General features: G+C 40.7%; 1 protein-coding gene across 5 annotated transcripts in view; it reads left to right on the top strand.

The window, feature by feature from the left end:
* The window catches only part of ralgapb (Ral GTPase activating protein non-catalytic subunit beta), a 35071-nt gene extending 13648 nt beyond the window's left edge, over positions 1–21423 (top strand). The window contains exons 11-30 of one of the 5 annotated variants that reach the window (XM_080443471.1): positions 66–233; positions 741–855; positions 2036–2180; positions 2274–2338; positions 2958–3102; positions 5721–5842; positions 6712–6894; positions 7976–8124; positions 8888–9075; positions 9595–9698; positions 10056–10208; positions 11231–11440; positions 11877–12035; positions 14846–15008; positions 15169–15291; positions 15848–15987; positions 16487–16595; positions 17524–17602; positions 18079–18227; positions 18379–21423. In XM_080443471.1, coding sequence (XP_080299597.1) covers positions 66–233; positions 741–855; positions 2036–2180; positions 2274–2338; positions 2958–3102; positions 5721–5842; positions 6712–6894; positions 7976–8124; positions 8888–9075; positions 9595–9698; positions 10056–10208; positions 11231–11440; positions 11877–12035; positions 14846–15008; positions 15169–15291; positions 15848–15987; positions 16487–16595; positions 17524–17602; positions 18079–18227; positions 18379–18572 — 2863 coding nt within the window. In that variant the 3' untranslated portion in view covers positions 18573–21423. Of the gene's footprint in view, positions 1–65; positions 234–740; positions 856–2035; positions 2181–2273; positions 2339–2957; positions 3103–5711; positions 5843–6711; positions 6895–7975; positions 8125–8887; positions 9076–9594; positions 9699–10052; positions 10209–11230; positions 11441–11876; positions 12036–14845; positions 15009–15168; positions 15292–15847; positions 15988–16486; positions 16596–17523; positions 17603–18078; positions 18228–18378 lie in introns of all 5 variants that reach the window. The other 4 variants (XM_080443469.1, XM_080443468.1, XM_080443470.1 and 1 more) reach the window with 4 other exon arrangements.
* The last annotated feature ends 1061 nt before the right edge of the window (positions 21424–22484 follow it).

Here is a 22484-nt window from a genome sequence, read left to right as displayed (position 1 = left end):
TACACAAGGCCCCACTGGTGTACTTTTTGCATTCCGACTAAAGAGGTGGTTGTGTCTTGGTGCAGGTTCTACATGGTCCTGATTCAGGGTCTCCAGATTTCTGACTTCATCTGCAGACCAGTGCTGGCGTCCATTATCCTCAACTCTTCTTCCCTGTTCTGCTCGGACTTAAAGGGCATCAACGTAGTGGTGCCATATTTCATTGCTGCCCTGGAGACCATTCTACCAGACCGGTACAATTCAAAACTTACCCAACACATAGATTTTATTAAGCATAAGCTATCCACAATGAACCCTAGTGTTCAGCTAAAATAGCACAAAAAAAATCTCACAACGCGTCAAGTTGCCACCCTGTAGATCAGCTGTTTTCTGCAAAGATATTTAGAGAAGTAAAAACTAGGCAGGGGGCCTAGTATAGAGCCCTGGGGGACTCCAGTCAATGAAGTATAGGAGTTGTTATACCTTGTATTACAATATGTTGAACCGATCTTCAAGATCAGTTCTAGTCGGCAAGCGTCGTGCGATGGATTGAAATGAACCGTTTAAACCCTATATGCTTCATTGTACGGCAATTGTGAAAATAAGACGATATACAAGCTAACACCGCTTCGCATTAATGCGCTTGCCTATTTTTCCAGATGTTCGTCTATTATGACATGCACAGAATAGTGACGCTAGGGCTCATGTGCTTCAGCGGTTCAAGTACAGTTTGAGAATTACGGTTTGTAAATGTTTTCCAGGGAGCTGTCAAAGTTCAAGATGTATTTGAACCCCACGGATCTACGGAGAGCCTCCATCAACATCCTGCTGGCCATGCTGCCCCTGCCGCACCACTTTGGCAACATCAAATCCGAGGTAGGACTTTACTTCTTGACTTAACACATTGACTTCCGATTAAAACATCAATTTTCATCCCCATGCCAGCATTTTTTACCTTAAATACCGCGATCGGCCATTCTGTTGCTATGCTCGTTGAATAAGGCTCGTTTTCACCCAAAAAAATGAGAAATCCGTTTAGATCCGTTTTTCTACAAATCCTAACATAGGAGTGGACGGAGGTGATGTTTTTCGGGATGACGTCACATCCGTCCATTCCTTCTCTCATCATTCCTAAGTTGTGTTAGAGCGCCCTCTTGTGGAAAAAAATATGTTTACGTCCTTGGCAGGCAAGTGTTTCATTTAAAAGGACGTAAGCATAAGTCCTTGGCAGGCAATGTGTTAAAGGACCTCAATAAACGTAGACCATTTTGTCGGTTGTTGGCTTTATTTTGTTTTGTTTGCATTCTCTCCAATTAAGGCTACAATCCTGGAATTATTTGAATGATTAAAACATTTAAACAATCTGTGTGGTAGAGAACATCTGCAGTGATTGGAGGTAGTCTCCCTACTATAACATTAAGACATTTTGACCCTGGTGTCAGGTAGGACACCTACTGGTTGTCAAAAAAGTGATTTGAAGCAGACAACACAGCGGATTGTGCACTAGATGCACCGCCATCTTTACTGTAGTATTAGACCGACGTCTTTTCAATTGCCTCTCTCCACCGTCTTAACCCATTGAAACCTGAAGCCGATTCTACATGTCTCCTGAATCCCAACAGTATTCTGAAAAACGTATGTTTCTATAATCAGTGGTGCTCAATCTTTTTCATGTCAAGGACCCCCAAAATGATATGTATTTGGCCGCGGACCCCCATCAAAATATTTAGTTCCAGGGACCCCCAGAAGCTACGATTTGAGTAAAAAATGTTCGCTTAAAAAATATATATATTCAAAGATTTGCACACATTTTCAAGATTTTTCAAAAATAGCAGATCTACAAGCTCGTAGCGCGGCACTCGGTGCAGCGCTATGAGCTTGTATATCTGCTATTTTTGAATAGCCCAAAGTGTAAAGTGTAAAGCTAAAAATGACACAGTTCCAGGTCTTAATGGGTTAAAACATACAGATTGTATCTTCAACATACGGCTGGGCTCTTATCCTTACCTTTACTAAACTGCAGGGCCATTCACTGTATCTCTTATGTTTGTTTTAGGTTCTGCTGGAGGGCAAGTACAGCGAGGAGGACGGGTGTCAGGACCAGCCTGTGTCCTTTGTGTCCCTGAGACTGCGTTTGGTCAATGTCCTGATCGGAGCTCTGCAGACCGAAACGGACCCCAACAACACCCAGCTCATCCTTGGTAGCCATCTGCTTACTTATTCATTCTTTCTCTCATTCGTTGTACCTCTGTCCATTAGTTGTGTTTTTACTTTCTTGTTCTTTACCACGCCAGGTGCAATGCTCAATATTGTGCAAGACTCGGCACTGCTGGAGTCCATAGGTGCCCAAACTGAAACAGTAAGTCTGGTTTTATTGATAGATAGTCTGCATCTAAGGTTTTGTTCAGACTGTAAATCCAATTTGTTTCTTAAATATGACTGTCCACTTTGGTATTTGCACGTGATCAGATTCAGACATTGTCACCCTATCTGTATTGGTTGCTCACGTAATGACATGGGCGCAAGTCATGTATAACTTATATTATATATGACAGTGTTGTTCGCCAATAATAGAAGATCTACTACAATCTCTCAACGCATGCGACACGTTTTGAGCTTGGAGATAGTCTATTTTCGGTGAACGACACCGTTGAATGATGAACTATAAATCGGGCTTCAGTGTCGAGACTGAGACACATCTTTAGAAATCAGATTTGAATCAGATTTCAAACCCCCAAATCTGATTCGGCACTTCTTGCTTGTTGACTATTTAGATGAATACCATGTTAGTTAGTTTCCAGGTATGTTTTCCACTTGTAGACAGATGCTGACTATGTTATTTAGATAAATACCATGATTGTTTTCTACTTCTACTGTCCGAGTCACTTCGTATAACATACTTGGGGTGATTTATTGTTAGATGCGTGCTGGTGTCCCGTACCCAAAATAGCCGATCTACAAGCTGTTTGTGGTTTCAGGGCAGTATAGATGGGGGCCAAACAACCTTAAAAAGCCAAAGCCACAGCCGCACTAGTAGTGGCATCAGTTTTACCAGCGGGGGCAGCACTGAGGCCACCAGCCCAGAATCGGAGCGACCTGGTCAGGCGCTGCTTCGAGACTACGGTAAGGAAACAAAGGGCACTTCCTGTGACCTTAAACAGTTCAAGTCCTAGAGCATGAGGTTTATTTATCTAATGCTCAATATCTTCCTAATGAATTGGTGATTGGAATTAACATTTGCTTATAACGCATACCGTACTTATATGCTTGATTTTGACCATTATGGAACAAAAACATTGACATTCATTTTACACTCACCCTTTTCACTGAAAAGCAACATGATTGGCACCCTTCTGCATGTTTTATACCAGTGGCGTCAGACTGCTGGCCCTTGGGATGATTTCAGACAAAATATATATTATAAAGAACTTATATATTCAAATACAAATATGCTAAATATCTATCTGTTGCCACTACTGCACAGGCAACGCTGCCATTGTGTAAAATAATGGCAACACATGTAAAACAACGTAGCAGAATGTTACTCACTAAGCACTTAGGGGCAACTTTTTTGCCTTTTCTATTGCAATTGATGAGAGCACCAACATGACTGAATGACTGATGGAGCTACATTGGGACTGGGAGTATTTATATTTGCACTGATGCATCTTTGACCGTCACCGAGGAGTTTGTGGCGATGGTGCTCAGGTCTAATAAATGTAATAAAAGCCTGAAAATGGACAGTGTCATGGGTGTAGTAAGCAAAACATTTAATTTTGATGCTCATCTGTCTTGAGCAGAGTCTCTGCAACAGGACTGCAACAGAATACGATCATAAATGTTATCCTTGCTACTCTTCAAAAGATTACACAAAATGAGTAAAAAAGTTACACCCCTGCTCGGTACCCTTCATTCCACTATCGATACTAAATTGTTAGTGACTGCATTCAAATGGTCCTTCAATAACCATCAATAACCTTTGAGCACCTTTCTGCCTTTTCTCACTTTTTTGATATCTTCAAAAAGGTATCTCTCAAACGGATGAACATGTGACAAAATGATAACATTTTATGTAATGATATCATGCCAGCTGCACCATGTCTTCGTAAGTGAAGAAAATGTATGAAATAAAACTAATCAAATGAACGCCTGTGTTTTGTTATAGCCAACGTGGTTAAAGTGGTGTACAGAATTAAGAAGCGCTGGATAAAAAATCTTTGTAGGTTATACCAGTGTGCTTTTTTTTTTTTGCTGTGTTGCTGTGTCAATTAAACTAGGATAAACTGCTCCTGTACTTTTTGTGTTTGTATAGGTGATTAAGGGCAACATCAACTTTTCTGAATGCCTTTACTATTATTCTTCAATCTTTTAAGACTATATCCACACTAATATATTTTTGTTTAACAGGCGTGTTAGTATGGACATTATTTCTGAAACGGTGTTAAAACACTGGTGCAGACAGAGATAGTTTTCCTTTTAAAATGAAAATGTATTAGTGTGGTCGTGGCCTTAAGTCTTTGGTTCATATGTGTGTGTCTTTAACCCATTTATACCTGAGGCCGATTCTAAAAACGCCTTCTAAATCCTGACTTAAGTTTTCTGAAACAATTTATTAAAAAAAATGTTGCTATATACCGTTGCTATATACCGTACATAGCAACAAGAACCCCAAAAGTGTTCCCGGCTTGAAAGGTATAGTTATGTAATGGGGTTCCAGGTCTAAATGGGTTAAAGGTGGTGCAAGTGATAGGTTTTGATATGTTTTTGTTTAAAAAGAAACTAAAAGAATGTTTTAACTTTTATATTCCGATAGTAATCAGTGCTAGAGAGCAGTGGTTCTCAAACTTTTTTGTTTCAGGTCATCCACGGCACCCCTGAATGTCATTGTTACTTTATGAAACCTTGCATTAATGTCACATTGCGGTACGTAAATACCGTAATCTTTCCTCCTAAGATACACTATTACAAAGAACTTGAGAGAATATCAGTTTAGGACAGATTGAAAATAACTTTATACTACCACTTGAATCCCAACATCCCTATTCTGGGGGAACTTTCACCAAAAATATCCGATCTACAAGCTCACAACACGTGTAGATCTGCTATTTTTGTCGAAGAGATTTGGTGTAGATTGAAAAAGAACTCGCCAAATACAGTGCCTAAGACAAGTGGTTAAACTGAAGTGATATTGACGAATTCCAAACATTATCAAAGTATTCTGTGGCACTCCTGGACCCTGTCTCTCCAGCTTTTAGTAAACAGGAAATGCATTTTCAGGTCGGGATACCAATTTTATCCAATCAGGTAAGAGAACCCCACAAAGATAATTCATTTTTAACTTGACTTAACATAATTTTAATTTTGTTGTGTTCCAGTCACAATTTTGTCTGAACGTTCTTTTTCTTCATCACCTCTAATTTCACTTTTATGAGCTCTCACTCCTAATTGGATAAAATTGATATCCTGAGCTGAAAATGGATGTTCGGTTCACTAAACTGCTTGAGAGAGACGGGGCCGCTTAATGAACAAACACTATAGCAATGATTACTGTCGGAATATGAAGCTATTTAACACTTACTTTATATATCACTTACACCACTTTTAAATATTTGTCTCATGCATGTTCTTTATTAGCATGGAAACGATGCTTAGGGGGTCTAGTCCTAATCCCCCAGCCTTTCTCTCTACTCTTCTCTGCGGTGGTTGGTATTTCGGGGTGTCATATGCTCTAGCTCTTGCAGACACAGCGGCAGGCCTGCTGGTTCGTAGCATCCACCTTGTCACCCAGAGGCTCAATTCCCAGTGGAGGCAGGACATGAGCATCTCACTGGCTGCCCTTGAACTTTTGGCTGGACTGGCCAAGGTAAGGCCTACATGTTGTTACTGTAGCTTGAAGATCAGTTCTTGTCAGCATTGAGCTTTAATCTAGCCTACCTAAGTACAATGTTGATTAGAGCCCGACCTACTGTATATTATATCAGTTTGGCCTTTATTTTGCCTTTCCCCCCCCAATTTTTTACCTCTTACAACACGGTTTCCCTATTTTGGGCATGTCATTACAGGTGAACATTTTCATAAGTTTTCTTTTTTTTTTGTTTTTTTTTTCCAAATTTGACCCAAATTCTGTATCTCGGCTCCTGAGTACTTTTTTTTTTTCAATGAAAATTTTCTGGCAGTGGGCAAACGCAAAAAAAAAAAAGTTCTGGCAGTGAATGAGTTAATTTGTCCCCAAAAAGGTTGTCAAGTGGTTCAATAAAATGAAGTTCAGTTTGTGTGTATTTCATATTTACTATATTGCTTGAAATGTGTGTAACCGTCCAGGGTTAATGATGTTTTTACATATTGTTTAACTGATTCACTGCCAATCAGGTAGATCTACGCGAACCTATTTAAAGCCGCCACGTGCCAATCGCGTAGATCTACGTGAACTAAAACAAATTATTTTAAAAAAATATATATTTTGACCCCAATTTGACCCAAAGACCAAGGAGATATGATTTTTTTGACTCCTATCCACTTCCTTGTTAACTTAAAACTTAAAAATTCTGTATCTCGGCTCCTGAGTACCTTTTTTTTTTTCAATGAAAAACTCTGGCACTGGCTAAAAAAATATGAAAATACCTCTGGCAGTTTATAGCATAAATACTAAAATAGCCAATCTTCTAGTTCATAACGCGTCGACATGTGGTGAACTTTGAGAATGATTCAGATGATTCTGTCTGTGTCCCCCAGGTGAAGGCAGGGGTAGACTCTGCAGACCGTAAGCGTGCGGTCAGCTCCATATGTGGCTACATTGTTTACCAGTGTAGCCGACCCGCCCCTCTTCAGTCTAGAGACCTCCACTCAATGATTGTAGCTGCCTTCCAGTTCCTGTGTGTCTGGCTCACAGAACATCCTGACATGCTGGATGAGAAGGTAATGATCTGGTGGATACATACAAAAATAGTAATACATATTTTATCCAGTGAATTTATGTTTTTTAATTGTACTTGGCCTACCGAGGTCTGTTTAAGCCGTGGGTGTAGGCTTAGCCATCAGGACCCGAGGATGCTGTGGGGGAAATCATATATTTATGATATACTGTTAAACTTTTAACATTATTGGCACTATCTTTATAAGCATTTTTTGTCATATAGGCTCCTCCCAGAATCTTTGGTAACCAATTATAGCCAATAGAATATAAAAAATATATGTGATACAAGTTTATCACATGACTCCAGAGATGATGTGTAGCGATTAGTGTGAATGCTTGGCAAAAACTTAACTAAACTAAAAGAGGAGATGTACCTGTAGTAGAGGTTCTATAAAGTGGGGTCCAGGGACCCTCTGGATTCCTGAGGGGGTTACAAATGGACCCTTGCAGGTCTGTAACTCAGGGTTCCCACGGTCATGAAATTCCTGGAAATATTTAGAAATTAGATAAACTGTTTTCCAGGTCTGGAAAAGGTTTGGAATTAATTAAATGCTTGGATATACACAGTTTTTGGCTATTGATATTGTTAATAAAAAACATGTCCCAAAACATGTCTAACATTACGAGAAATGTGTAACATGGTAAAATGTAGTGCTTCGCTGCATGAGTTGCGTGAGGGCGGAGTCTGCGGCCTTATGTATACAGGACGTCACGTGACAAAAGTAATTGATCAACAAGCCAAAAACACATTGCACCGTGATACGTTGCTTGTAGATCTGTTCTTTTTGTCACGTGACAGCTTCGCTTGACTCTGTCTTGGGGCATAGTACACTGGAGTAAGGGCCTCATTATTGCACCATATGATTGCAATAGGCCTGGAATTGGGGTAAAATACTTTGGAAAAGTTATGGAAATGAAGTGGTAAAAATGTGTGGGAACCCTGCTCTGAGAGCGTACAAATGGAACCAATTTGGTTCCATTTGTACACTCAGAGTTATGGGGGTCCTTGAAATGAAAAAACTTTGAGAACCACTGCTGTAGTTTAAGGTCCTGGATATGAGGAGTTTTGTGTGTTGTCATCAGGATTGTCTGGTGGAGGTGCTGGAGATCGTGGAGCTGGGGATCTCGGGTAGCAAATCTCGACAGGACCAAGAGGTGCGTCATAAAGGGGAGAAGGAGCACAACCCCGCCTCCATGAGGGTGAAGGACGCCGCTGAGGCCACGCTCTCCTGGTGAGATGCCATCCACATGTCCTTACCTGGCCAAGAGGGTTCATTTAACTGAGTGTACAGTTGCAGTGATTGTCTACCTTTTTAATTTCAAGGACCCCCAATCCGATATACTTTAGGCCACTAACCCCCATTTGATATCATTTGATTTTAATCTCTGCGACCCCAATCTACACTGTAAAATCATCCGTGTTTATTTAACTGGGAGAGTATGTCAATGGATTACGGGTCCATTTGGTGCCATTTGCATACTCTTGAGTTACAGAACCAGAGGTGTTCATTTAGACCCCTGGTGGGCCCCCGGATCTGTCATTGACAAACGGTGTACAATTGTAACCAAATAAAGGCCCATTATTTTTTTGGTCAGTTGACTTATTTGATCGTTACTACCCCACCATAGGACCATAATGGATACAAGTCCCTTGGACTTTTTTGTGTTATCCATTTAGCCTTAATGCCTGACTGTACCTACAGTAGTGCTGTTTACATATGTTTACATTACTAATAAAGTATTAAATAAATCAAAACATTTACAAACAAACTATTTATACAACAAAAAACAAGAATGCAATAAAGTCATACATTTCTTAATGCCATAGCACAATACTTACATAATGACAAACACATACATGCACTATAAGTGAATGGTTAAATGTAATTCACATCATAAAGCTCTTTGGATAAAGATGCTATTTAAATCTGCTATTTTATTTTTTAAATAACTGATAAATCGATCAGCTTGATCTAACTGTTGCACCCCTAATAGCATCATGCAGGTGCTGGGTGCGTTCCCCTCCCCCAGCGGGACATCATCTACCTGCAGCCTGCTCAACGAGGACACCCTCATCGGCTACGCCAGGCTCAGTGCCACCGGGGCCAGTAACTTCCGCTACTTTGTCCTGGACAACTCGGTCATCCTGGCCATGCTGGAGCAGCCGCTGGGCAATGAGCAGAGTGGGTGCAACCGTTTGGCATTTTAAACGCTGTTTAACCCTTTAAGGCGCGCCTGTGTCATTTTATGATTTCTTTGCAGATCTACAAGCTCATAGCGCGGCTATGAGCTTGTAGATCCGCTATGTAGATCTGCTTGTAGAGCTATGTTATATCCTAACAGTTTTTTAAAAAAACGTATGATGCTATTATATCAGTGGTGCTCAAACTCCTTCATGTCAAGGACCCCCAAAATTATATGTATTTGGCCGCGGACCTCCATCTCAAAATATTTCGTTCCAGGGACCCCCAGAAGCAAAACTTTGAGTTACAAATGTTTGCTTAAAAATATATATTTATTCAAAGATTTCCACAAATGTTCACGATTTAAAAAAGGAATGGCAGATCTACAAGCTCGTAGCGAGCTTGTAGATCTGCTATATTTGAAAAGCAAAAGAAATCTAAAATGACACAGATGCATGCTCAATGTATTAATTGGCTTTCTTCAGAACCTGACCCTCATGCTGTTTTCCGTCCTCACAGACCCCAGTCCATCGGTAACCGTCCTGATCCGAGGGACGGCAGGGAGACATGCTTGGACCATGCAACTCTTCCATCAACCCAGAGGGGCTCGGGCCACCCAGAGGGTGAGCTCACTCGACCACTTTAACACTGGTGTCCCAAATGATTTCATTTTGTCTCCTAAATAAAACAAATACAAATGTTTTTCACGTTGTTTTTAAAATGTAGAAAATGGCAGGTCTACATCTGTTTTTGAATAGCTGAAGACACTGTCTCCCACGGCAGTGTCACTTGCTGAAAACAACAGATCCTCAGGTTGCGACGCCTTGTTAGCTTGAAGATCTGTTCTTCTCGGCAAGCAACGCAGTCATGCGAAGGAATATAGATTCGGCGTTAGCATGGACTAATGCATCATGGATGGTTGTAAGAGGAAATAACACAAGTTGTTTGAAATTGTGACATTTCCTTTTACACCACAGCAGGTGTTTGTTCCCGAGGGCCGACCGACACCCAATAACTTGGTGGGAATCAAGTACAACATTAAACAGAGGCCTTTCCCCGAGGAGGTGGACAAGATCCCCCTGGTCAAAGCTGACGTCAGCATCCCAGACCTGGACGACATCGTCAATAAAGAGGTGAGAGGACCTCTCGCACACTAATTCCCATTCTGACTTCTTAACACATTGGCTGCCAAAGACGCATATCTGCGTTCTAATTAATTTCTCGCCTGGCTGCCAAAGACGCAGATCTGAGTTCAAAAAAAAAAAGAAAACGTTTTTTTTTCTTTTTTTTTCTTTTCTTTTTTTTCTTGTTTTTTGACACAAAGACCAAGGAGATATGATTTATTGAAGATTTAAACTCCTATCCACTTCCTTGTTAACTTAAAACTTAAAAATTCTGTATCTCGGCTCCTGAGTACTTTTTTTTTCAATGAAAAATCTCTGGCAGTCTACAGCAAAAAATCTGAAATAATTCTGGCAGATTAGGTGTTAAGAGTTATAATTGGTTGCGCAACTTGTCATGCACTGAAAATAGCCGATTTACAAACTCACAATGTGTCATCCTGTGATGCGTTGTGAGCTTATAGATCTGCTATTTTTGGTCTGCTATACTTGTACACAACAAATTATAAATCAGGCTTTATGGCGCTTTGGGTACTGCTTCTTGGAGTTTATATATATAATTGGGCAAAAACAGAGGTTACTGTTGGTGAGCTAAGGCGATACCAAAAGTTGATGTGAAAACACTGCAGACTGCTGAGAATCGTATACGGCATGTGAGCTCCTGAATACTGTTAACAAAATGTTTAACTAGACTTCGTAAATCTGAAATGAATCAATACTGATCAACTGCATGGCCTGTTTTTTGCCTAAAATATTGTCCGAATGTTTTTTTGTTGTACAGTACAGCTGAATTAGATTGTTTCCAGACAGCGTCAGCATACATAACTTCAGCATTGTTTAGCACGTTCTTTTATAGCATGGTTCCTCATAAGCAAGCTGTCCAGAAAGAGAGTCTTGGCTATCTCTCTGTGTCTGTGTGCTCGGAGATAATCTCACAAACCGCTGGACCAACCAGCGGCAGATTTCTTGTGCACGCTGCAGACATACTGTAGTTTGTATGGGTTTCACCATTCAGTGTTACTTGTGCTCTGCAGCTGGAGTTGCAGCATGAGCGGCTCTGCAGCATGATGGCAAAGCAGATCGAATATGAGAACTCCCTGGAGCGTCACAGTGAAGACCTGTGGAGGTCCAAGCCTTTCCCGGACCCACAGACTGACTGCAAACCCCCAGCGCCCTCCCAGGAGTTCCAGACTGCACGCCTCTTCCTCTCTCATTTTGGCTTCCTCTCTCTAGAAGCACTGAAGGTTTGCCATTGTATTTTGTATTTTTTACTCTAGATGTGAGGGTCGCGTTGCAGACCGAACCTCTAGTATTTTTTATAGACAGAATCTGATCCATAGATCCACAAGCCATTTTGACCATTGCCAATATTATTTAGATCAATTTAAAGTGAATTTCATGTTTAAAATCATTGGACTTGATCATTAAAATCAAGATACTTTCAACTTGTCAGTCCTAGTCTGGGCATGTCAATATAGGTCAAAACGTTCAACATTTTTCAAAAGTAGTACAAATAGAAGCTCTATAAGCTCACACGATGTTGCGATGCGACACTGGTGCAAAGACATACAAAATTTGAATATGGAAATATATGGTTTCTGCCCGACAGCGACAATATGGTGATTTGAATTGATGTAGGAATTGGTGTTTTTATAACTGTGTTGTATATGGCGTCCACAGGAGCCCAACAACAGTCGTCTACCTCCTCATCTGATTGGCCTGGACTCATCGATGTCAGGTTTCTTTGATGATGTCAGCTACCTGGACCTGCTGCCGTGCCGGCCGTTTGACACCGTCTTCATCTTCTACGTCAGGGCTGGGCAGAAGAGCAGTCACGAGGTTTGAATGACATGGTTAACTTAACGTAACACTATGGATTGATTACAAAAATAGGATCATGGCCCGGACGGCTGGCTTAGCGGTCCGGGCAACTATGCACAATGTAGCCTGACATCTGTGCCATTGTAGTTGTTACTATATGTCGTCCCTGTCGGGCAGAAATATTGCATCTCTCTACAACTTGTAGATCGGCTTTTCACTATTTTAAATCGTTTTTTTAAATAACAAAAAAGGAATGTTTTAGACAAGGTTTCCACCCGACAACAGCGATATATAGCAACATGATTTAAAAAATATATGTAATTTGAATCAAAAAGGTTTGTCAGAAAACTGGATTTAGAGAAGGTGTTTTTAGAATCGGCCTCAGGTCTTAATGGCTTAATAGATGAATCACCCTACAGTATAAACCCATTCGTTGCTGCTGCTCTCTGCCAATTCATAACCACATACTGTAAATGTTGGTTGATTTACTGTACATACATGGCAATTGGATCCATTCCAGAGGAACAAGCCACACAACCCCAACTATTCAAAATACTACCGGAATTAGAGTCCTGCAGGCCCGCCAGAGCCCGCCCACGGCCCGGCCCGGCCCACCAAAACGGGCCGGGCTTGGGCTGATTCTGTATTTGACACACGGGCCCAGGGCCGGGCTCGGGCTGAATGCCACGGGCCAGGCCCGGGCTCGGACTGATTCTGTATTTGACAAACGGGCCCAGGGCCGGGCTCGGGCTCACAGAACATTTTGCGCAGATAATTGATAATTGAAGCCCGGCCCGGCCCGGCCCGGCCCGCCAAAACGGGCCGGGCTTGGGCTGATTCTGTATTTGACACACGGGCCCAGGGCCGGGCTCGGGCTGAATACCACGGGCCAGGGCCGGGCTCGGACTGTAAAATTGCGGCACCTATCGGGCCAGGGGCCGGGCCGGGCTGAATACCATGGGCCAGGGCCGGGCTTGGGCCCACATTCTCGGCCCGTGCAGGGCTCTAACCGGAATGCACATTACAACTTGACATTTTTTTCTCCACATCGTTAGAAATGTGGCAAACGTGAAGGCTAACTAGAATGCGGCGTGAAAATGACTGCTTCTCAAACACAGATAGCAAACAGCAATGTGGTGGATAGGCTTCTTGTTTCTACCGGTGTCCAAGTTTAGATGGTAACAGTGTTGCTATTTGTCAGGCATGCACCAGGTTGTCCATTTAAAAAAAGATTATGATTAACACATTCCATGCCAGAGTTTAATCTCATAATGTACTCACCAGTGCCAGCGTTTTATTGTTGTTTTTTAGTTTTTTTCATGTCGCCACAGACCTCACTAAATAAGTTAAAAGTGCGCGTTCATTTGGTTCTAAACACACAGCGGATCCGTGAGAAACGGACAGCGAAAACAGTTTCCAAATCCGTGCCGCCATCTTGAAGCTACAGCCGATCAACGGTAAACAGTGATCAGCGAGGAGAAAAACAACAACCAGAGAAAATCGAGTTTTAAACAGGATCCCAGACAGGAAGCGGATACGATCGAAAAAACCGGAACCCGAATAATTCCGTTTCCGACCGGAAACGGAAATGGATCAAAAAAATTCGGAAAGTGCACCTGGGGCACTTAACATGGGAATCGGCGGTTCGCGTAGATCTACGCGACTGGCACGCTGCGGCTTTAAATAGGTTCGCGTAGATCTACGCGACTGGCATGCAATGTGTTAATGCAGTATCTCATATATTAAATAATTATTATTGTTTTTAATTAGATTTGTTTACTTTAAAGTAATACTAGGTAACGTTTTCAACAAAACTAAAGTTAAATTGTATATCTTTTGCGAGTGGCAAAAGTTTCACAACACCCACTCCGTGAATTTCACCCCCGGAAGCCTTTTATTTATATATTTTCTATTGAAAGTGGACTGGGGGGACATTCCCGGGGAAATGACGTTCCTGGCCAACGTCATGACGTCGTGGCCGACGTCCCCAGGAACTACCGCAACGGTTTCCTGTTTGGCCAGGAACTACCGCGCTATAACAAAAAGGAACCTCACGCTGATGTTAAGATAATGTAGGATTGGAAGATCGAAAAAGAACAGAAAAAGAAAGCACAGCTCATGGTAACTAATGCTCCACTGGCTAAGAGAAACGATCCGTAGATAGTATAAAACAATTAAAAGATCGCTTTTTGAAACGCTTCCGGTGAAAACGAATGGAATTCTGGGTAATCGAGGATTACGGAAATTGTATGCAGTGACGGTAGTGACCAGCAGAGGTTGCTAAAAATCGTTATTTGGGATTCTGCATTGTATTACTTTAAACAGAAGTTTTAAAAAAAAAAGACAAAATGGTGCCTTTGGAATCAGTGTATACAGTAGCACTACAGGTTGGTTAAACCAATGGTACCCAAATGGTGTGCCATGAGACAAGTCCAAGTGTGCCTTGGTTAGGACTTGGTGACGACCACAAATTATTGCAATATACAACTATACAAAAAGCAATGCGTTATTTTTTTATTTACTATACTAGTACTTTGTCCACACACATTATCCAACACAGAGGCTAATTATATACCCTAAGAAAATATTTTAAGCTTTTATTTTGCATTAGTATCTAAAAAATAAGCGTTTACAGCGTGATAACACCCAGGTGAATCCAGGTTTGTCTTGAGATTTCTTTTTTACTAGCCCTTTGGTGTGCCTTGGGCACAAAAGGTTTGAAAACCACCGGGTTAGGTTACAGTACATGGTCCTGCTCTTGCCACTGTTACTACAGAATGTTTGAACAAGTTTAAGATGAGTATCACATCTGTCTTGGTTCTGGTCAGATTCTGAGGAATGTGGAGTCGTCATCCAGTGTTCAGCCGCACTTCCTGGAGTTCCTGCTGTCCCTGGGCTGGCCTGTTGATGTGGGACGCCACCCTGGCTGGACTGGACATCTGGACACCAGTTGGTCCCTCAACTCAATGGACAATGATGTACAACAAAAAGGTAAGCCATGAAGCAAATGGTAGTACATTATTGGTTGAGTTATACTTGACAAATAATTGCCAATCTTGTAGATCTGCCATTTTCAGTGCGTGATATCAAGCATTAGCTCTGAAATCTCAAATAAACGTTGACTTTGTTTGAATGAACTTGACTTCCACAGAGGAAGCAACAACTCCAGAGGACACTGGCGGTTCAGTGTTTAATGGAGAAAAGAAGGTTCTCTACTACGCTGACGCTCTGACTGAGATCGCCTTTGTCGTTCCATCGTTGACTGAAAATTCTGGTCAGTGTTTGAGTTGTATATGTCAAGTACAATTTATAGAAGTATTGGGAAAACATGGTGTACCAGAGCAGGACTTCTCGAACTTTTCAGGCCGCGAATTGTAGGAGTTGAGGCATTAAATTTCGTTTGCACAGATAATTATGAAAATAGGTGATCTACAAGCTCACAACGCCTCGCTATGTGAGGCGTTGTGAGCTTGTAGATTGCCTATTTTCAAAATGTTTGCCTCTTGGGTAATATTTGACAATTTGGCCAATATTTGTACATTTTTATAGCATAGTTTGTTGATTACTTTTGATGCAGTAATTGTCTTATTTATTTATTAATTTAGAGGTAATAAAAGGTCTTAAATGTCGTTAAATTGTCACTTTAGAAATGTGTATATACCCTGTATACACTTATACTGTAAGTTGGTTTGTTTACTATTGAGTGAGAAAACAATGTTGCACATTAAGCAAATCATCTGGGGACCCCTCCCAAAAAAAATCATTTGGGACCACAGTTTGAGAACCACTGGACTAGAGTTCTACAACGCCTTCTGGTGCTTTTTTTCTAGAAGAGTCTTCGGTACACAGCGATTCGACGGTGGAGGTGGATAATATGAACACGGATCTCATGCCCAGTTTGTTGAAACAACCCAATCTCACACTGGAGCTGTTCCCCAACCACTCGGACAACCTGGAGTCTTCCAAAAAGGTATTGTTCTACAGCAGGGGCCTTCAACGTTTTTCAGGCCAAGGACCCCTTAGCTGAGAGAGAGAGGAAGCAGGCACTACATATATCAAATTGTTGCAGATTTTCATAGATTTCATAGATTGCTTCATAGACAGTGTTGAGTAAATTAATGTTTGTTTACACATTGTTTTCTATTAATATGTTGGATTCACATCAATGCATATTTTCAGACATTTAACCACTTAAACCCTCAATATTTGGTAAACTTGACCGTTGGTAGCGCGAGGCATTGTGAGCTTGTAGATCTGCTATTCTCGGCTAATGTTCCCCTCAGAATAGGGATGCTAGGGTTAAAGTGGTTAATGTAAAAAACAAAGTAACTATCAGACAACGGTTTGCCGGACCCCCTGTTTAAGACCCCTGTTCTACAGTAAAAAGTCTAGGAACACTTATGATAGATTTAATAACTTGATTGAATGTTTCTTGAAACTTCTTCCATCTACTCTGCTTTGATGTTTAGCTGAGTCCTCTGGTGAAGGCCAAGAGATCTTCCACAGGAAAGTCCTACCCCCCATTGGGTCCTGAGACCAAGGTGTTTGTGGTCTGGGTGGAACGATTTGATGACATCGGTAAATAGACTGTGTGTGTGTCTGTGTGTGTGTCAGTACTGCAACTAACAATTACTGTATTTTGGATAACAATCAGACTATTATGACCTAGTTTTATTAAAGGTGGTCTAATGATTTATTTCATATTCAAATTTGTGTTAAATTACTACATATTCCAATAGCAATCATTGCTATAGAATGTTTGTTCAGTAATGGGTCTCTTCAGCTCTTTAGTAAACAGAAAATGTATTTTCAATTAATTTTATCCACTTGGGAGTGAGACCTCATACGGGATAAAGGATAAACAACGGATGTGATGAAACGAATAAATGAGCAGACAGTTAAGTTTAGTTTTAGTTTTTAGACTGAACTGGAACACAAGCTGATAAATGAAGTTAAAAGAGCTGGAGAGACGGGGACCAAACACTAGGCAATGATCGGAATATAGAGCTTTAACTTTTTAACAATGAACTCATATTAGCTCATATGCTTAATTGCCTTCTAATACAGTGTCAGTAAATAGGCTCTATGCACAGCAACCATATTGGAAAGAAATTGGGCCTATTCCTTACTTCCTTCTCAGGTGTTACCAATTATACTAATGACGGCTCTGTTCCATTTAGTGTACCACAGTGGTTCTCAAACTTTTTAATTTCAAGGACCCCCTTAACTCTTGAGAGTTACACACCTGTAAGGGGACATTTGGAACCCCCTCAAGGAACCATGAGGGTACCTGGACCACACTTTGAGACCCACTGTTGTAGTTGTGTTTCCAGTGTGCACAATATTGGCACCCTGACTCAGTTTGACCATAATGTAACAGAGCCTTCATTGGTATACAGGTAACGCCTGTGAAGGAAGTAAGGAAGAGGCCCAATTTCTTTCCAATATGGCTGCTGTGCATAAAGCCCAATTAGACACATAATATTGATTTTATTTGTGTTTCCAGAAAACTTCCCACTGTCTGATCTGTTGGCGGAAACCAACACGGGCTTGGAGGCCAGTATGAGCAACAGCTCCACCTACAGGTACAGTGACAGACTAACAGCCAACCATAGTGTCAGACTAGAAAATGGCATTCACAAGCCTTCTTAAAAGCTCTTTTATGGATATTTAAACTTCGCTTCGGTAATCAGATAAAAGAGTTGTTATTTATATGGAATGATGTGGATCTCAGGATCCACATGCGAATGGTGTGGCTCTAACGTGACTCTAATCTAAATTAGAGTCACTAATCTAAATGTGGCATTTGGGCAAGGTTTCAGCCTGTACCGAGACCCATTGACTTGCATTATAAAAATGAAATATATCTAAAACATGTGAAAAATGTTAAAGTGTGGCGGTAATGAGTTGGCCTACTAGCAGCGTGCACAAGAAATAATATGGCGATGATCGATACAGCGATTTGCGAGATTAGCTCTGGGCGAGGAGTACTGTTGTACTCACTGATCAAGGCAAGTAGTTGATCAAAATGCAATGAATTGGATTGGTCTGGTTGTTCCAGGTCAGGGTTACTGGAGAAGGATATTCCTCTGATCTTCATCCACCCCCTGAAGACAGGCCTGTTCAGAGTGAGACTTCATGGAGCCGTGGGCAAGTTCAGCATGGTCATCCCACTTGTGGATGGCATGGTGGTTAGCCGCAGGGCGCTAGGTAACGGCCATCTTTATCTCTCTTTAAAATTCTTTGGTTCCGGTTCCTCAACATTGTAGCAACAATAATAAAAAAAAGGCAAGAATAAGAACAAGGAAATACCTGTATGCAAACAAGTGTAATATGTAATATTTTAAACCATTCTTTCTAGGTTTCCTTGTCCGTCAGACCGTCATCAACGTCTGTCGCCGCAAGCGTCTGGAGAGTGACTTGTACAACCCGCCCCACGTGCGCAGGAAGCAGAAGATCACTGAGATCGTGCAGCGTTACCGCAACAAGCAGCTGGAACCCGAGTTCTACACCTCGCTCTTCCACGAGGTGGGCGAGGGACGGCCTCACCTCTGACCCTGCACAGTCAAAAAAACACAGAGTGTTCATTCAACTCTGAAAGCGTGAAGAAAGGACCCGTAAGGGTTCTACTGTGTCCTCAACACTGACTCACAAGCGCACACGGGAACACACACACACACACACACACCCAGTGGTTCTCAAACTTTTTAAATTCCAAGGACTCTCATAACTCTGAAAGTGTACAAATGGTTCCATTCGTACACTCTCAGAGTTACAGACCCTGTAGAAACCCTGAGAAGCACTGCGCACACTCAAAAACACACACACACACACACACACACACTAGGGGGGGGGCGGGCATATACAAGTGCACAAGCATGGGTGTGTGCACACAGAATCTCTATATTTATACTGCACTATTTTGTTATTTATATCAACACATTATAGTAACACTGTCTGCCGTTGACTTGTAGAGCAAAGTGTGGGAAACGTTATGATTTGTATACATCTGAGTCACTGGGTTCTATAAGCTTTGGGAAGGTGAACTTCAACAGAGACTTTCTGTGTCAAAGACATTCTGCTTTTCTTCAAAGTTGACCTGTTGGCCTTTAAAAAAACACTCAACAAACTGTAATAATGACGCTATGGTAATGCAGCCGGGCTCATCCTAGAAAAAAAACATCCAGCATAGTTGGAAACATTTGTTTTCAGTTGATATGAACCACGCGCAGGGGGGGAGCTCTGTATGTTAAAGGAGAATTTTGGACTAAGGTTTTCTTACCTTTTCTATGATATGATATTATCTTAGGATGAATGGTACTGTAGAAAAAATTCATAACTCCATCCCTGGTCCGCCACAGCTTAAAACGTGCGCGGATAGGCCTTGCGTAATAGCTTCTTTATTTTTATTTTTTTAGATCTGACGTTCATAGTGACAGAACACTATGCAACCAAAAAATAAATAAATAAAAATAATAATAAGTCTCGCTAGACGAGATTGAAATCTGGAGATTTCAATCTCTTCTAGCGAGACTTTTTTTTACAGTGTTCTGTCACTATGAACGTCAGATCTAAAAAAAACAAAATAACAACTAAATAAAAGCTATTAAAATATGCGATCTAACGCAAGGCCTATCCGCGCACGTTTTAAGCTGTGGCGGACCCGGGATGGAGTTATGAAATTTTTCTACTGTACCATTCATCCTAAGATATCATAACATCATAGAAAAGGTAAGAAAACCTTAGTCCAAAATTCTCCTTTAAATGCTACAATTTTACATGATGCACTGTTCTGGCTATCGCTTGAGATTGCATCAATTCCACAGGGTGAAGAAATTACAACGTTTTTTCAACAGGCTGACACCCAGGACAGCAGTCCCCGAGGTCTCGGTTGTGAGGACAAAAAGACTGGACCATTGTGACAACCAACTGAGCACACGATACTGTAAACTCAAAATGTTCTCTTATTTTTCCAGTTAATTTGTCAGACTCCTTGCCTATTGTGCACAGTGCATATCGTCGCTGAAGAGTGGAAACCTGTCTTAAAAAAATCTAAAAACGTTACTTTTCAGGAAATGGGACAAATAACTTAAGTTCCAATGGATCCTATGTAGTTATTATTTACTCACAAGCAGCCACAGCTCTTGTTAGTACTTTTCATTGGTTAAAGATTTATAAAATCTCTTCCAACCTGGCCTCCCTATTTTGGGCATGTCGTCATTGTGAAATTAGCATATCTACAAGCTCACAACACAACAGGATGTGAGCTTGAAGATTGGCTAAGTGACTTTGAGTTCTAAGCACTATATACATTTCAGGTATTTCAGGTATTATTACTTGTATGTGACACTGTCAATTTATGGAAAAACAAAAGATGGAATTTGGAGTTGCAAGGTTTCTGCACAACAGGGACGATATGTGAATGGGAAATTGACACCAGGATTCTGTTCTTTATGCCATCACACAGCTTCAGACACTCCTCAGAAAATAACATTATAAACGCACTACAGTAATACATATAGTACTTGGAACCATTACGAATTCCCAATAAAAAGTTGACCGTAGCGCCTTCAAACAAATCTACAGTGATCGAACTAAAGAGCAACTTTCTCAAAAGTACAGGAGTACGTAATAATACATGATACACCTGTACTTTCATGCACCTGTATTAATGCTACACACATCTCACATTTTGCTAATAAAACCCTTGATTTCGAGTCCCAAACAATATTAATCCGTCAATAGCCTATGATTAATTTTTAACGGAAATGTGTATCATTTCTGCAACACTTTTTTCTTTTTTTTTCTTTTTTACTTGATGCATAGCAGTTTGTTTGGTTTGGAAGCTCTCTGCCTGTATTAATGTGAATTTATGTATCACAGCAACAGAATAGAACAATTGAAAAGTCTTAATGCACTGGGCCCTCCCTTTATTTTCTGCTTCTGTTGGTTATCTAACATGTCTTTTTATACTTGTATGTATTTTTGCTGAAGGAGTTTTTTTCTTCTGAAACATTGAAGAGAATGCTTAGTGAGTTTTTAACCTGTCGTGTGTCTCACACTTGGATTGTGCTTTGTGCACATGCCTTTTTTGAAGGAAAAGTAGACATGCTTCAAAGAAATTGCATATAATCAATCATACTTCTTATCCTAAAATTACTCATTTGATGTATGGTCATATTTAAGGATTTGCAATGTACAGAAAGGGAGGATGATATGTAAATATATGATAGTGATCAGACATTAAAAAAATGGTCTGCTTCCTTCCTCATTTTAAAGGGCAGAGAATCTGTATGTATGCAGTTAATGTGTGGGAGAATCACAGTGGGTATTGAATGTAACATACATTAAACTCTTAATGACCTTTAAATCTTCATATGACCATTTGTATTTAATTTTTCCTTATTGTTGACAGAATATCCAAGGAGCAAAATAAGTTATTAATGACAAGATGCAGTGACTTTTATTGAGAGTGCAATTGACCAAATTATCACATCCCCCCCTGTGCTCATGTCTGACCACATCGGCAGCAATCAACTGGGTGAAGCTGAAACGGTGGGATCAAATAGGTTTAAATGATTCTAAAGGTGATTGTCTGACTGTTGAACTTGTAGACCAAACACTATTTCTGGTTCTGTCAATATTGGTTCCTTGGTTCCCATTTCACTTCAGTCAGAAAACTCTGCATGTCATAACTTTTAATGTTCAACATGTTTGAAACTTTCATTAACTACTTATTGATGCAATTAGCGATTTATAGTTTTCTCATACTGTTTATTTATCCATCCATCCATCTACGGTTAAACTCAAAATTGTTTATTGGCAAAATTCACAAACTGTCATCTGTATGAAATAAACAAATCATACAAGATCTATGTAAATAGCTCAATACAACTAATAATATGAGTTTCTCCAAATTCAACACAAAATTCAATTTTTAATGACTATTGCAGAATTTGCAGTGTCAGCATTATTCTATCTGATTAGATTCTAATCCAGGGGTCTTCAACAGGGGGTCCGCGACCCCTAGGGGGTCCGCGGAGGTACTGCAGGGGGTCCGCGAAATTGTTGTTTGATTAAACAATATTTTTGTTCGAAAAAAAAAATAAACTTTTTTTTCTTCTTTTTTTCCCCAAAATGTCAAATTGTCTTTAAACATAACATGAATCCATAGCAAACAGATAAATGGAGGCACAATGCACAATAACATGGTATGTTTATACATATTTTGTAGAGATTTTTTTATTTTGCACACCTACTGGGGCAGGTGCGTATAGGAGCAGGCAATATTTACACAATTGTATACATAAATATACAATATATGTGGTAGCCCCCCCTACCCTACGAGGTAGGGGGTCCCTGCTCCATCTCCCCATCAGTTTGGGGGTCCCTGGCCTGAAAAGGTTGAAGACCCCTGTTCTAATCTATCTGTGCATCAGTACTCATTTTGACCACCAGAGAGCGCCT

This window comes from Gymnoscopelus braueri (assembly GCF_963280865.1).
Source record: "Gymnoscopelus braueri genome assembly, chromosome: 12".
Lineage (NCBI taxonomy): Eukaryota > Metazoa > Chordata > Actinopteri > Myctophiformes > Myctophidae > Gymnoscopelus > Gymnoscopelus braueri.
This window is presented reverse-complemented; position numbering and strand designations above follow the sequence as displayed.